A 15594-nucleotide genomic window follows, 5' to 3' on the forward strand; every position below is an offset into this window, starting at 1 on the left:
GTGTCTGGAATGCAAATATACTTTAAGATATGTTAAATAAACCAAGCAGAAATAATTTTAAAACTTATTGATACATCTTTGACATACATACCAAGTGTCACTGCCAAGGAAAACTTTACCTGTAGGGCTTTAATCCGGTCACACACATTTTCTTGGGAAAACACCCGCACAGGTCGAGTAGGATCCTGTCCAGACTCAGGAATGAAAATACTGTCATGTGACAGGGCCCGGCTGCCCAGCGCACCCCTCGACTCCCTAGGATAAAAGAGGCACTGTGAAACTCTGTTCTCCTCCATCTCTCCCTCGGGGTGCTCAGGATGAACAAGGGGGTTGGGGCTAATGGCACATCATACAATAAGCCTTCGGTTACATTTCTTTTTTAACAGCTTCTGACTCCAGTTTATCCCAACCCTGTCAAATACCACAGTCAACTATTAAGAGCTTTGCAGAGATAGGAATTTTCCTAACAGATCTGAAGACTGTGTGAATTCTTTTCATTAATGGGAAAACCAGGGTCTGACGAGGTGTGAGGTCCATGACAGCAAGCCTGTAGAAAGGAAGGGTTGGCAGGGCTCCTCGGCTGGCTGGGGGGTTGCACAGAAGACTGGCATGGATGTCCAGGGAAGATGAAATCATTCCTTGTGGGCCAACATGCAGCCCCTCAGTGGGCTAGAGGCTGTTTTGCACAGCAGGCTGAGGGCCTGTCTGACGGAGGCATCCTTGCAAGGTGGTCCAAAACACACATCCACAGGCTGGGCTTGAAATGAGAATTGCAAATCTGCTAAGCCATGCCCTCTTTTCATTACCTGATATGATCTGTGCAATCCAGCCTGTGTGCCTACGTCCTGGAATACAGATGGTGGGCATTTCTGTCATCATCATCTCAGCCTCTGCCACAGCTCTGAGCTCAAGACTCCAATTCAGAACTGAACCCAAAGGACTCATTTCACAAAATGTCCTAAGAGGATGTGAGAGTTGGTTGTCAGATTTTCCTACTGGCAGTGACTGCCTGAATAGATGGAAGGAGATGATTGAGATCCGATGATGAAGGAAGGAAGGCCCGCCCCTACAGGCACTGGCCATCTTGTGCTCCACACTCCCCCACCTCCAGGCTACCCCAGGCATCCTGTCCTCTGTGAGGCATTGAGCACTCTTAGGGGTGGTCCTGCTCCACTGCAGATCACATTGTGTTGGTTAACGATGCTTTCCAACTTCTTTCTAGCCCACAGTTGTGAGTCTGCAAGTGGGAAACCTATGGCTCCCAGAAGGGTGTGTCCTTACACTTCTCGGAAGGCATCAGGCCAAGTGAAAGAACTAGATGGGCCCTTCCTGCCAATGGCAGCTCTTGTCACAAAGATCACAGGCACACCTGGGTTTCCTTCCTACAGTAGGGAAGCCCATGGCCACGCCCACTGGAAGTCATAACCACTGCCTGAACACCTCCACTCTGGGGGTGTAAGTAGGAGTTGAGATGGCATGAAAAGGCCTCTGCCTTTTCAACGATACACTGGCAAAAACACAAAATGTCATACGTTCAAGGCCATTTGCTACATTTATAGAAGCAAAAGACTATCATCAACCCAATGACCTTCAGTAGGTATCTGTATAAACCATGGAAACTTTGCAGCTGACCAAGTAGGTAAGGGGGAGCTCTGTACACAGGCAGCACCAGACTGCACTAAGTGAAAAATAAAGCAGAGTGCAGAACAACATGTCAGTTCTATGTGGGGAAGGGGTGTATGACTATAGGTGAACATATGTGAATAGATGTGTTGTTTGTGCATATTTTAAGAAATGAAAATAGAGAGATAAGTAATAAGTGAATAAAAATAGTTACCTTTAGGGGGAAGGACAAAACAAGATTGGGAGACAGGGTTCCCAGGTACTTACTTGTACATTTACAATTTTGTCTTTGAAACTATGTAAACATTTTATGTAGTTAAAAGACAAAATCAAACAAAAAGGGAAATAAGATAATCTCTGAAACTAGAAAACAAACGGAAACAAAGAAGCCTAATTTTATATCACATTGTTGGCATAACTGTACAGAGAAAAGAATGAGTTTAAGTGATTTTAATTCAACATCCAAGTGGCTTTTGACTCTACGTTCATAATAGGATAAATTCCAAGAACAACAACAACCAAAAAAAAACAAAAACAAAAAACAAAAATAAGAAATCGCACTCAGTTTTATTGGTAGCAATATTGATTTTTAAAAACATTTTTAAAGTTTATTTATTTATTTGTTTTTGAGACAGAGAGAGAGAGCAGACAGATTGGGAGACAGAGAATACTAAGCAAGCTCTGCACTGCAGAGCCTGACACAGGGGCCCTAACCCACAAACTGTGGGATCATGATCTGAGCCAAAATCTAGAGTCAGTCATCCAACTGACTGAGCCACCCAGGCGTCCCAGTAATATTGATTTTTTTTTTAATATATGAAATTTATTGTCAAATTGGTTTCCATACAATACCCAGTGCTCATCCCAAAAGGTGCCCTCCTCAATACCCATCACCCACCCTCCCCTTCCCCCCCCCCATCAAACCTCAGTTTGTTCTCAGTTTTTTTTTTTTTTATATTTTATTTTCTTTTTTTTTTTTCAACGTTTTTTTATTTATTTTTGGGACAGAGAGAGACAGAGCATGAACGGGGGAGGGGCAGAGAGAGAGGGAGACACAGAATCGGAAACAGGCTCCAGGCTCCGAGCCATCAGCCCAGAGCCTGACGCGGGGCTCGAACTCACGGACCGCGAGATCGTGACCTGGCTGAAGTCGGACGCTTAACCGACTGCGCCACCCAGGCGCCCCTGTTCTCAGTTTTTAACAGTCTCTTATGCTTTGGCTCTCTCCCGCTCTAACCTCTTTTTTTTTTCCCCCTTCCCCTCCCCCATGGGTTTCTGTTAAGTTTCTCAGGATCCACATAAGAGTGAAACCATATGGTATCTGTCTTTCTCTGTATGGCTTATTTCACTTAGCATCACACTCTCCAGTTCCATCCACGTTGCTACAAAAGGCCATATTTCATTCTTTCTCATTGCCATGTAGTATTCCGTTGTGTATATAAACCACAATTTCTTTATCCATTCATCAGTTAATGGACATTTAGGCTCTTTCCATAATTTGGCTATTGTTGAGAGTGCTGCTATAAACATTGGGGTACAAGTGCCCCTATGCATCAGTACTCCTGTATCCCTTGGGTAAATTCCTAGCAGTGCTATTTTTAAAAAGAGTAGAGGACAATCCTTATAGAGTGTAACCTATACTCTAACCTATAACCTAAAGCGGGGTAATGAAATTATTATTAGTATACTGTACAATAAAGAAAATGAACAATTTTGTTAATATCACTAGGAACCAAGATTCCTAGTATAGAAAATAGTGAATTCAAATAATTAAAGTAAAAATTTTGTCTTATTAAACTTGAACTGGAAATACCAGTGAGTTAGTGATTTATTTTTCTCTTAAAACGTATTTCCTAATATACCTACTGAAGAAGTCTAGAAGCAATGACAGCCAACTAGCAATCATCACCCCTAGCAGCCAGAATGGTCTCTAAAGACCATTTCACACCAAAAAGAACCAGGACCATGTGAAGAGATGTCTGATACTAGGTCTAGGATAGGAAATGCACAAAATAAACCTGGGATTTCTCATTGTACAGGAAAGCAGGGGAGATTCAAAGACAAATGGGGTCATGTCAAAAAAACCCAGGAACTAATTTGAAGTGACTTCCAAAGTGCAAGATGAGACACTATGAGCATAAAAATGAATAAAGACTGTCATGGTTTAAAGCAAGTCAAATATATAAAAATCCATGCACTCACAATGAAGTAAAAAAAAAAAAACAGAAAAGAAAAAAAACAAAATTCATTGGTCAGTGTTGGAAGTTAGGGTACCAGCTCGGGTACCAGGTCATTACTCTGAAGGTAGATTGGTAAAAGGAGAATGAGGTATTATTCTGCCTTTCTTGAAAAAACTGCATGTCAGAGAAACCAAGGAATTTATGAAGGAAAGGTCTCCTTCATGAAAAAAATTCCAGCTAATACATGCAGAATGCATGAAAGGATTAGAAAAAACACCATTGTGCAATAAAAGAATGGATCTAGGCAATGAACATAAGCAGGTGTTAAAATCACTATATGAAGGTTTGTAGAGCTATCACACTGAGAGAGACCCCCTGAACCCACGGCTCAGTCTTAGTGTCATGAGAAGTGGGGCAACCGGAGAGTATGTGCCTCATGAGGTGATGTGACAGTAAGTATCCAGTACCACCTTGAACCTAAATCTAAATAAATATCTAGATCCATCCAACATTTTGCAAGAGATTCAGAGACTATAAAAATGAGTTCAATCATACCAAGAGAAAGCAAATCCAGAATGTGGGATATTGGCCAGAGAAAATTACCCTGCTTCTCCATCAGATCAATGACATGAAACAAAGCAGGGTAGCAGCGGAGGAAGAGGGAAAATCGTTACAGATTAAGAGGCTTAGAAAGCTTAACAACACAGACACAATAAATGGGTGTCAGCGTTTTGAAACCACAGGGTCCCATGTGGTTTGCCAGCATTAATGTATGTTGGCAAATGGAACTCTTTTGCCCATGGTGATGGATGAGAAATTGCTGTAGAGTCTAGAAGGCACACACACAGACTCTCAAAGGGGCTAAAGACTGCCCCTAAGATTTTGTCCCTTACATAGTCAATTAATTTATAACAAAGCAGCCAAGAATATACAATGAAAAAAAGATAGTCTTTTCAATAAATGGTGCTGGGAAAACTGGATAGCCACAAGCAAAAGAATGAAATTGAACATGCAATTTCAGTTTCAGTATTTTTTCATTCTACCCCATAAAAAAATAAAAATGGATTAAAGACTTGCACATAAGACACGAAATCATAAAACTCCTAGAAGAGTTACCACATAGATAGTAAGTGACCTTGACATTGGTGTTGGCAATAACTTCTTGAATTTGACACCAAAAGCAAAGGCAACAAAAGCAAAAATAAACAAGTGAGACTACATCAAATTTAAAAGTTTCTGCACAGCAAAGGAAACTATCAACAAAATGAAAAGACAACCTACAGAATGGGAGAAAATATTTACAAACAATATATCTGATAAGAGATTAATATCCAAAATATAAAAAGGGCTCATACAACTCAATAGCAAGAAAAACCAACGACAATCCAATTCAAGAGGATTTAATTGTTTAACCAAGAGGAGTCAAACAGACATTTTTCCAAAGAAGACATATAAATGGCCAACAGATGCATGAAAAGATGCTCAACATCACTAATCATTGAGGAAATGCAAATATCAGGCCCGTTAGAATGGCCATCACCAAAATGATAAGAGATAAATGTTGGCAAGAATGTGGAGAAAAGGGAACCCATCTGCACTGTTGGCGGGAATAGAAGTTGGTGCAGTCACCATGGAGAACAGCATGGAGGCCCCTCAAAAAATTAAAAATAGAGGGGCGCCTGGGTGGCACAGTCGGTTAGGCGTCCGACTTCAGCCAGGTCACGATCTCGCGGTCCGTGAGTTCGAGCCCCGCGTCAGGCTCTGGGCTGATGGCTCGGAGCCTGGAGCCTGTTTCCGAAAAAAAAAATTAAAAAAAAAAAAAAAAAAAAAAAAAATTAAAAATAGAACTACCACAGGATCCAGCAAGTCCACTGCTGGGTATTACCCAAAGGAAATGAAAATAGGATCTTGAAGAGATATCTGCATTCCTATGTTCACTGCAGCATTATTCACAATATCAAAAATATGGAAACAACCCACGTGTCCATCAACAGATGAATGGAGAAAGATGTAGTTTGCATGTGTGTGTCTACATATATGTACCTGGGATATTAGTCAGTCATGAGGAAGAAGGACATCTTGTGGTTTGTGACAACATGATGAACACTGAGGGCATTAAGCAAGACAGAAAAAGACAAATACTGTATGATCTCACTTATGTAAAATCTAAAAAAGTCAGACTCATAAGAACACATAGTGGATGGTGGTTACCAGGGGCTGTAGGCTGGGGGAAATGGTACACACTTCCAGTTATAAGACAAAGAAGTTAGGGAGATCTACAGCACAGTTTGTATAGTACAGTTATAGATAATACTATTGTATTATATACTTGAAATTATTAAGAGAGCAGATCTTAGATGCTCCCACCTCAATAAATAAGTAGTAATTAAGTGATGTGATGCAGGTATTAGCTCTATGGTGGTAGTCATTTTTTAATATGCTTGTGTATTAAATCAACACATTATCCGCCTTAAACTTCCACAATGTTATACATCTATTATTTTTCAATGAAGTTGGGGGAAAAACAGATCTTGTCTCATCCTCTGTGCTGTTCTCTAAAAACAGTGTACTTCCGGGATTCATCAGACCCCACCCCTAAGCCTCCTATCCCAGCATCACTCCAGTGAACTTTGACCAGTAATTGAGGACCTGGCCCCTGGTGGGAACATAAAGATAGAAGGGAAACTGTCCCCATTTTCCATGGGCTCCAGTGACAAAGAGGAGACACACAAGTGGACAGGTCATTTCTCACACAAACACACATACACGTATGCACACATGCACACACCATGCTCGCCTCTCTGCTGTGTTCCTGTTCCCTGGATGGAGCAGCCACTGTGTGTTCTGGTAAAGAGATAGGGTGTGGGTGGGGAAAGTATAATTTCCCTGGGGCTGGCCCAGTGAAGACATTTAATAATTAGCAATATGATCATGACAACATCTCGCGGCCCAAGGATATAGAGCACCCTGCCTAATAAAATGTGTGTACAGCCCTTCCTTGGTACTCTTCATAGAGTGCTATGTGGGTCCACCCTGCTCCTTGCTAGCACCAGGAAAAACAGAAACGAAAACAAAAACCCTGAAAGAAAAACCTTGAATCTTTCCTCTTCAGTCATTTGGTGCCACCAAGTGGTCAGTGTAATTTCTACTCCTCTAAAAACAGGCAAGGAACTCTTAAGAGTGTATTATGCTAAACAAAATAAGTCAGTAGGAGAAAGATAAATATCATATGATTTCACTCGTATGTGGAATTTAAGAAACACAACAGATGAACATAGGGGAAGGGAAGGAAAAATAAGATAAAAACAGAGAGGGAGGCAAACCATAAAAGACTCTTAAATACAGAGAATAAACTGAGGGTTGCTTGGATCTAAAGGAGGACACTTGTTGGCATGAGCACTGGGTGTTGTTATATGTAAGTGATGAATCACTAAATTCTGCTCCTGAAACCATTATTATACCATATGTTAACTAACTTGGATTTAAATAAAAATTTTTTTAAAGTTTGTATAGCAACTAATTTTTCCCCCTTTTATTCACAGAAATAACTGCTGGAAGCATGTGTATTATAACTATATTTTGATGAAGTACACGTTCTAAAAATAAGGATTTCTTCACTAGATTTCCCCAAATTTTCATATTTATTGGTTCTGTTATATCTAACAATACTTTTGGATGATTTTTCTAAGACTGAACAGCAAGAAACCTTCCCTCCGCCCCTCTCTCCTTCTAATGGAGAATTTTTAGGTCAAATAAAATAATGGTGTATATCCTAATCTTGCCACTTTAGCTGCAGGACAATGGGCAAGTTCTCCAAAATGTCTCTAAAGCTTGGTTTGCTCATTTATAAAGTGGCAGATCTGACCTCCTATCCCATAGTGGTTGCAGACTTCTAATAAATACAGCACCTGAGACATAGCAGGTACCTGTTCATGTTTTCCCCTAACTTTCTCCATCCCTATGTAAGAAAAGACAGAAAATACAACCTCCTTGGAAGAGCTTCCAGTGGAATTCCCTTGGAAGGAAATATACTCACAAATCCAGTCAATTTTCAAGACCATGAGACAGAGTATTTGGGTCCTCCTATGCTCCCCCCAACCCCTGCTTATTGGGCCACATGTGCCTGAAGGATGGACAAGGCAACTTACTCGAGCTCATCCTCTGAGTCATAGCCCACTGGCCCTGACTCAATGGCAATGACCTCACTCTTCGCCTGACTTTGTTTCCAGGTGCTATTTCCTGTGGAAGATGGTGATTCCTTTCTCTTCTTCTTCCCGAAGAACTTCTTAAATGTTTTGAACTTGGACTTTTTCTTCCCTGTGCAGAAAGAACACATGTGAGTACTTATGAAGCATGTGCAAGGTGTGTACCAGAGAAGGGCAGAGAGCAATATTTCTGTCTGTGCATCAATTATGCACTCCTGGAAAGTTCTTTTACCACACAGAAGTACAGGAACTACACAGAGTGCCATTTTTGCACACCTGAAAACATTCCTGATTTGTTTATTTTGGACATTTCATAAGAGAGCCAAGAAAGCTCTGGAGCATGATCACAGAATCAAACCACAAGCAATCATTCTCTCATTTGAAACCAGGTTTCTTTCTTTCTTTTTTTTTAAACAGATCTTTCACCTTCTTGGTTAAATTTATTCCTAAAGAGCATTTTTTTAAAATAATTTTTATTGTAGAGAGAGACAGCAAGAGTGCAAGGGAGGAAGAGGAGCCGAGGAAGGGAGAGAATCTTAAGCAAGCTCCATGCTCAAGCATGGAGCCTGATGTGAGGCTCAATCCCGCAACCCTGGGATCATGACCTGAGCTGAAATCAAGAGCTGGACGTTCAACCAACTAAGCCCAAGTGCCCCTAGTTTATTGTTTTTGATGCAACCACTCATTTCTTATCACCACACAGTTGTTTTGCCCATTCTTGAAATCATATAACACATACTGTATTGCATGAGTGGAATATACTCTTTGGTCTGGCTTCTTTCATTCCATGAACTGCTTCTGAATTTTGCATTGATGATACATGTGTTAGTATGCATTCTTACTTTAATTGTTGAATAATATTCCACTGTACAAACAAAAGTAAGTTTTAATATCTAAATATACATAGCCAAAAGCAAAAAGTCCTGGTGAGGTAAAGGCCATGTGATAACTCACATTATTGTTTTCCAAATAGTCTTCAACTGCTTCATTTAGCATGAACATGCACACCAGGGACAGAGGAGGGCCAGCCTCCTGGTGCTCACTGGAGTGCCCGATGCCAGGAGGAGCTAACAACTCTGGGTGAAAAAAACATGTCAAATTGTGGTGGAAACACTGAGTCCCACTCTGCCACGTTTCCTGGATTGTTAGAATTTACAACACTTTGAAACATTTCATTATCTCTTCTCTGATGCCTCCTTTAGTCTCACCCACAAACTCTATCATCTCCAGGATCCTGTGACATCACATTCGCAGCTCAGGGACCTTTATTCCTCTCCTTCTGAATATTTATGAGAACTAACAACAGAAGGATGCAACATCAGAGATCACCAGGGTACTGTCTAACATATTCTGAACATTTGCTGAAACAATTTATTAGTTTTATAAGTAAATAATTTTGTGAGCTGAACTCCTTTTTAACTGCCCCCCTGAATGTCCCCTTAGGAAGTTTACATGATCTTGCCTTAATGTGCAGAATGACTTAGGATTACTCTAGCTGGGGTCCCTATATTACCTTAGGGGGAGCAGATCCCTGCCCAAAGGGAAATCAATCCTACATGTAGCCAAACTTTCTTAATTTCTAGTGGAAGTTTCTTTACCTTAATAATCACATAAAGCTTATGTTGTTAACTGATGGTTCTCAATGACAGTTTATGATTTGGAAAGACTCTTTAAGAGTTTTCTGCATTTGCTAGGATACCATCTGACCTTTGCCTAGTTGATAAATAGGTTTGCATCCATGAAGGTCTGAATACACAGTGCAGCTTTATTACCCTATGCAGTCAAACATGGTATTTCCGGGTTAAAAATGAGTGGCTACAAAGATCCAGAAGGTAACACTCTTGTCTGAATTGCAGTGGTTGGTTAGTCAGCCATCCAACTGGGGCCCGTTCGTGTTAGGTTTGTTCACTGCTAGGCTGTTAAATTCAGTTTCTCTAGTGGGTTATAGGAACTATTTGGATTTTCTACTTCTCGAATCTGTTTTATGAAGCTACGTTTTTCTAGGAATTTGACTATTTTTTCTAAATTTTCAACTTCACTATATTGGCATATAGTTATTAATAATATCCTTATATTGTTTTAGCATCCACACCACCTGATATAAAACCCCCTTCCTCAGCTCTGGTATTAATTATTTGTGCCTCATTTTTCCCTGATGAGTTCACCAGAGGTCAACTTTATTTGCCTTTAAAAAAAAGTTGGCTTTGTTAATTCTCTCTACTTCATGTTTATTTTTTGTTGTGTCAATTTCTGTTCTTACTCTTTCCTTCCTCCTACCGTCTTCAGGTACTGTGCTTTCTTTTTAACTTCTTGAGATGAATACTTAGCTAATTAATTTTTAGGCTTTTTTGTTTTTATATTTAAGGCATTTATTTATTTTATTAAGGCATTTTATATTTAAGGCACATTTAAGGCAATATATCTCCCCCTAAACCTCGTTTAGCTGCATCCACATGTTTTGATAGATTTTCATTGTTGTTTGGTTGAAATATTTTCTAATTTCCATTATAATACCTTCTTAGACCTAGAGGTTATTTAGGAAATTAGATCTTAATTTCCAAACCCTTGGAGATTTTCTTACTATCTTTCTGTTATTGACTTCCAGCTTAAGTGCACTGTGGTCAGAGAATTGCTCTATATTATTTGAAACCATTCAAATTTGTTGAGATTTGCTTCATGGCCTTTACCATAAATTGGTAAATGTTCCCAGTGTGCTTGAAAATCATGTATTTCTGCCAATGTTGTATACATGTCAATTAGGACAAGCCCTTTACTTTTTGTGTTGTCTAAATATGTTTCATCTTTATTAATTTTTTAAAATACATTTGTTCTATCAATTACTGATGGAAATGTATTAAAAATAACCCTCTCTTGGGGGTGCCTAGGTGGCTCAGTTGGTTAGGCATCTGACCCTTGATTTCGGCTCATGTCACAATTTCATAGTTGTGAGACTGAGCCCCACATCAGGCTCCACTCTGGGCTTGGAGCTTGCTTAAGATTCTCTCTCAACCTCTTCCCTCTGCCCCTCCTCCACTCATACTCTCTTTCAAAAAAAAAAACAAAACCCACTCTGATTGCAGATTTTAGTTTTATTTAACTGTCAATTTCTTCTCCATAACTTTTAACATTACAATGAGTAGAGAAAGTTGCAATTATTATCTTGCTGGGAAACTGAACCTTTTGTGAAATGGCCCTCTTCATCTTTAGTGATGCTTTTTGCCTTAAATTTTGTTTTGACTGCTATTAACGCATCTATCCAGCTTCCTTTTTCCTAGTGTTTACAAGATACATGTTTTTCTATCCTTTTACTCTCAACTCTTCTGAATCTTTATATATAGGACTTAGAGTTGTAGAAATCCAATCTGATGATCTTTAAGTCTAACTGGAACAATTAATATAATTAGCCTACTTATACTTACTGTAATTACTGATACGTTAATAAAAACAAGACTACATCTTATGTGTTTTTTTCTTACTCTCCTTTATTGCCATCCTTTGGATTAGCTGACTTTTAAAAGTTATTCTGTTCTTCCCACTATGAGTTTGTAAGCTGTCTTTAATCTCTGTTTTTTCAGTAATTGCCCTAGAAATCATACTATGTATTCTATTATGGGAAAAACAAGGAACTTAGAATACTTTAATCCTATTTATATGTCCTATTTTGTTTTCATTTTTTAAAAAACTCTTCCATGTTCATTCAGATATATCTGTTTGTTTTTCAGTTTCCTTGCTCACCATTCCTTCTTGTATTCCAGACTTTCCATCTAGGACAATTTTCCTTTACAATCTGATTTGGAGAGGGTCTACTGATGACAAATTCAGTTTTTGTTTGTCTGAAAAAGCCTTATATTTCATTCATTCCTAAAATATATTTTTCCTGGGTATAATTTTCTAGGTTGGCAGTTAGTTTTTCAAACTTATTCTTTCAATAATATTGAAAATATTATTTCACTGTTTTGTGGCTTCTGTTGTGTGGTTGAGAAGTCAGTCATCAGCTTTTTGCTTCTTTGAAGGTAATCTTTTTTTCTCACACTGATTTTTCATTTTGTCTTTGATTTTCTATAATTTCACTCTGTACGGATTTTCCTTTTATGTATCCTTCTCGGGGTTTATTCAGTTTCTTGAATCTGTGGATTGGGTCGTCTTTTTCTAAATCAATTCTAGAATATTCTCTGCTACTCTCTCCTGAGACTGCTCAGATGTACATTACATCCTTTCACTTATCTCTATGCCTCTTCTCTTCTGTATCTCCCATCATTTTACCATTCTATTCTATATTCTGTATGCTTTTTAAAAATTTTTTAAGTAATCTCTACACCCTACAGGGGCTCAAACTCATAACCCTGAGATCAAGAGTTCCACATTCCACCCACTGAGCCATCCAGGCACCCCTTTTCTGTATACTTTCTTATGATTAATCTATCCTGAGCTGATATAATCTGCTGTTAAACTCATCCAATAAATTTCTAATTGTAACAGTTATTCTTATTTCTCTTTTTAAATAGTTTTTTAAGTTTTATTTATTTTGAGAGACAGAGCAGAGGAGGGGCAGAGAGAGAGGGAAAGAGAGACTCTCAGGCAGGCTCCATGCTGTCAGCGCAGAGCCCAATGCAGTGCTCGAACTCACGAACTATGAGATCATGACCTGAGTTGAAACCAAGAGTTAGATGCTTAACTGACTAAGCCACCCAGGCGCCCCTAGTTTTTCTTATTTCTAAAAAAATCCATTTGATGGTTTTCAAATCTGGCATATAATTTTTTAAGTTATTTTAAATATTACAAGTTAAATTTACTCTTTTTGGTACACATAGAGCTGCATAATGATCTCAAGATACAGAATTATACCATCACCCTTCAGGCTGCCCTTTTGTATCCAAACCCTTCCCCGGCCTTTAACCCCTGGAAACCACTGATATCTTCTCTGTTCCTATAGTTTTGCCTTTTCCAGAATGTCACATAGATTGATTCATACAGTATCTGTCCTTTTGATTCTGGCTTCTTTCACTCAGCACAACAATCCATGTGGTTACGTCAAGCAGTAATTTGTTCCTTATTACTACCGAGCCCTATTCCATTGTAGGGATGTACCACTTTATTTAAACATTGAGCAGTTGAAGGACATTTGGATTCATTGCATTTTTTGGCAATTATGAATAAAGTTGGTACAGGTTTCTGTGTAAACGTTAAGTTTTCATTTCTCTTAGGCAAATACCTAAGAGCAGGATCGCTGGGTCACAGACTAAGTGTATGTTTAATTTGATAAGAAACTGTTGAAATATTTCCAAAAGTGGCTATACCATTTTGCATTCCCAACAGCAGTATGAGAGTTCCAGCTGCCCTGCATCCTCCAGCACTTGCTACTGTTGGATGTGTTGTTGTTTTGCTTTGCCATTCTAATAGATGTACAACAGTATCTCATTGTAGTTTTAACTTGCATTACCTAATGGCTACAGATGTTGAGCACTTTTTCATGAGCTTATTTGGCATCTGTGTATCTTCTGGTAAAGCATCCATTAAAACCTTTGCCTATTTTTTATTTGGGTTGTTTGTTTTCCTAGTGTTCAATTTTGAGAATTCTAAATACAAGTCGCTTGTCAAGGGTGATTTATAAATACTTCCTCCCAGCCTTGGACTTGTCTTTTCATTTTTTTTCTTTCTTTCTTTTTTTAATTTGAGAGAGAGTGTGTGTATATGAGCAGGGGAGAAGGGCAGAGGCAGAGGGAGATAGAGAATCTTAAGCAGGCTCCACGCTCAACATGGAGCCCAATGCAGGGCTCAATCCCACAACCCTGGGATCAGGACCTGAGTGGAAACCAAAAGTCAGACACTCAACAGAATGAGTCACTCAGGTGCCTCTGTCTTTTCGTTTTCTTTTTTTCTTCCTTCCTTCCTTCCTTCCTTCCTTCCTTCCTTCCTCTCTTTCTTTCTTTCTTTCTTTCTTTTTTTGTAATTTTTTAAAATGTTTATTGATTTTTGAGAGAGAGAGAGAGAGAGGCAGAGCACAAGTGGGGAAGGGGCAGAGAGAGAGGGAGACACAGGATCTAAAGCAAGTCTTTTCATTTTCTTAACAGGGTCTTTCATAGATAAAAAGTTTTAAATTGTACTGAAGTCCAATTTAGGCATTGAAGTGTCCTAAGAACTCTTATATAATTCCAGGTCACAAATATTTTCTGTTTTCTTTGAAAGGTTTAATAGTGCTGCATTTATGCCCTTGATATATTTTAAATTAATTTTTGTATCATCTGTGAAGTAGAGGTCAAAGTTCTTTTTTTTTTTTTTTTTACACTGGATGTTTAATTTGCTCTAGCACCATGTTGAAAAGATAACCATGGGGGCGCCTGGGTGGCTCGGTTGGTTGAGGGTCTGACTTCGGCTCAGGTCATGATCTCGCGGTCTGTGAGTTCGAGCCCCGCGTCGGGCTCTGTGCTGACAGCTCAGAGCCTGGAGCCTGTTTCGGATTCTGTCTCCCTCTCTCTCTGCCCCTCCCCTGTTCACGCGCTGTCTCTCTCTGTCTCAAAAATAAATAAACGTTAAAAAAAAAAAAAAAAGAAAAGAAAGGATAACCATGCTGAAAAAATGTTCAACCATGTTAAAAAGATAGTCCTCTTGGGGCGCCTGGGTGGCGCAGTCGGTTAAGCGTCCGACTTCAACCAGGTCACGATCTCGCGGTCCGTGAGTTCGAGCCCCGCGTCAGGCTCTGGGCTGATGGCTCGGAGCCTGGAGCCTGTTTCCGATTCTGTGTCTCCCTCTCTCTCTGCCCCTCACCCGTTCATGCTCTGTCTCTCTCTGTCCCAAAAATAAATAAAAAAAAAAAAAAAAAAAAAACGTTGAAAAAAAAAAAGATAGTCCTCTTTCCCTTGAATCACTTTTGCATTTTTGTCAAAGATCAACTTACCACATTTGTATGGGTTGATTTTTGGACACTATTGTAGCTCTACACATCCATCCTTTTCATCAATTATTACCACACTTGGCTTCGTTATTGTAGCTTATGAGTAAGTCTTGAAATCAGATAATGTGAGTCCTCCAATTTTGTTCTTTTCAAAAACTGTTTTCACTATTCTGGTTATTTTGCATTTTCATGTAAATTTTGAAATCAGTTTGTCAATGTTGGAAAAATATCCTGCTGGGATTATGACTGTATCATCTTTACTCTTTCTTCTCCTCCTCATCCCTGCCAGGTTATTTCAAAGCAAATCCTCCCAGATACTATTATCACTTCATCTATACGGATTTGGCTTTGTCCTAAATAAAAAAATCTCTGACTTTTCATGGAAATTAAATAAATGATCACTGGTCAATATTCTTGCTGTAGATCACTGATCTGGGTCCAGCCTTCCACAGCAGACGTAGCAACAGTATATTCTACCCCACATGTACTAACACACCATTCTGCAGCTCAATGGGGGGAGAACTGACATTTTAGCAACACAACCGTCCAATCTGTAAATGTAGTTTTAGTCCGTTCAGGCTGCTATAATAAAGTACCATAGACTGGGTGGCTTATGAGTAACAGAAATTCATTGCTCACTGTTCTGGAAGCTAGAAGTTTGAGATCAGGGAGGTGCCACGGTGGGCTTCTTTTG

General features: G+C 39.2%; 1 protein-coding gene across 4 annotated transcripts in view; it reads right to left on the bottom strand.

The window, feature by feature from the left end:
• CRACDL (CRACD like) overlaps nt 1-15594 on the bottom strand; it is a 140933-nt gene that overhangs the window by 40510 nt on the left and 84829 nt on the right. For 3 of the 4 annotated variants that reach the window (XM_058684376.1, XM_058684375.1, XM_058684377.1), the window contains exons 3-4: nt 7952-8120; nt 120-255 (exon numbers count right to left, since the gene is read on the bottom strand). In XM_058684376.1, coding sequence (XP_058540359.1) covers nt 120-255; nt 7952-8120 — 305 coding nt within the window. Of the gene's footprint in view, nt 1-119; nt 256-806; nt 959-7951; nt 8121-15594 lie in introns of those variants that run through there. The other variant, XM_058684378.1, reaches the window with a different exon arrangement.

Source organism: Neofelis nebulosa, chromosome 9 (genome assembly GCF_028018385.1).
Source record: "Neofelis nebulosa isolate mNeoNeb1 chromosome 9, mNeoNeb1.pri, whole genome shotgun sequence".
NCBI classification, from domain to species: domain Eukaryota; kingdom Metazoa; phylum Chordata; class Mammalia; order Carnivora; family Felidae; genus Neofelis; species Neofelis nebulosa.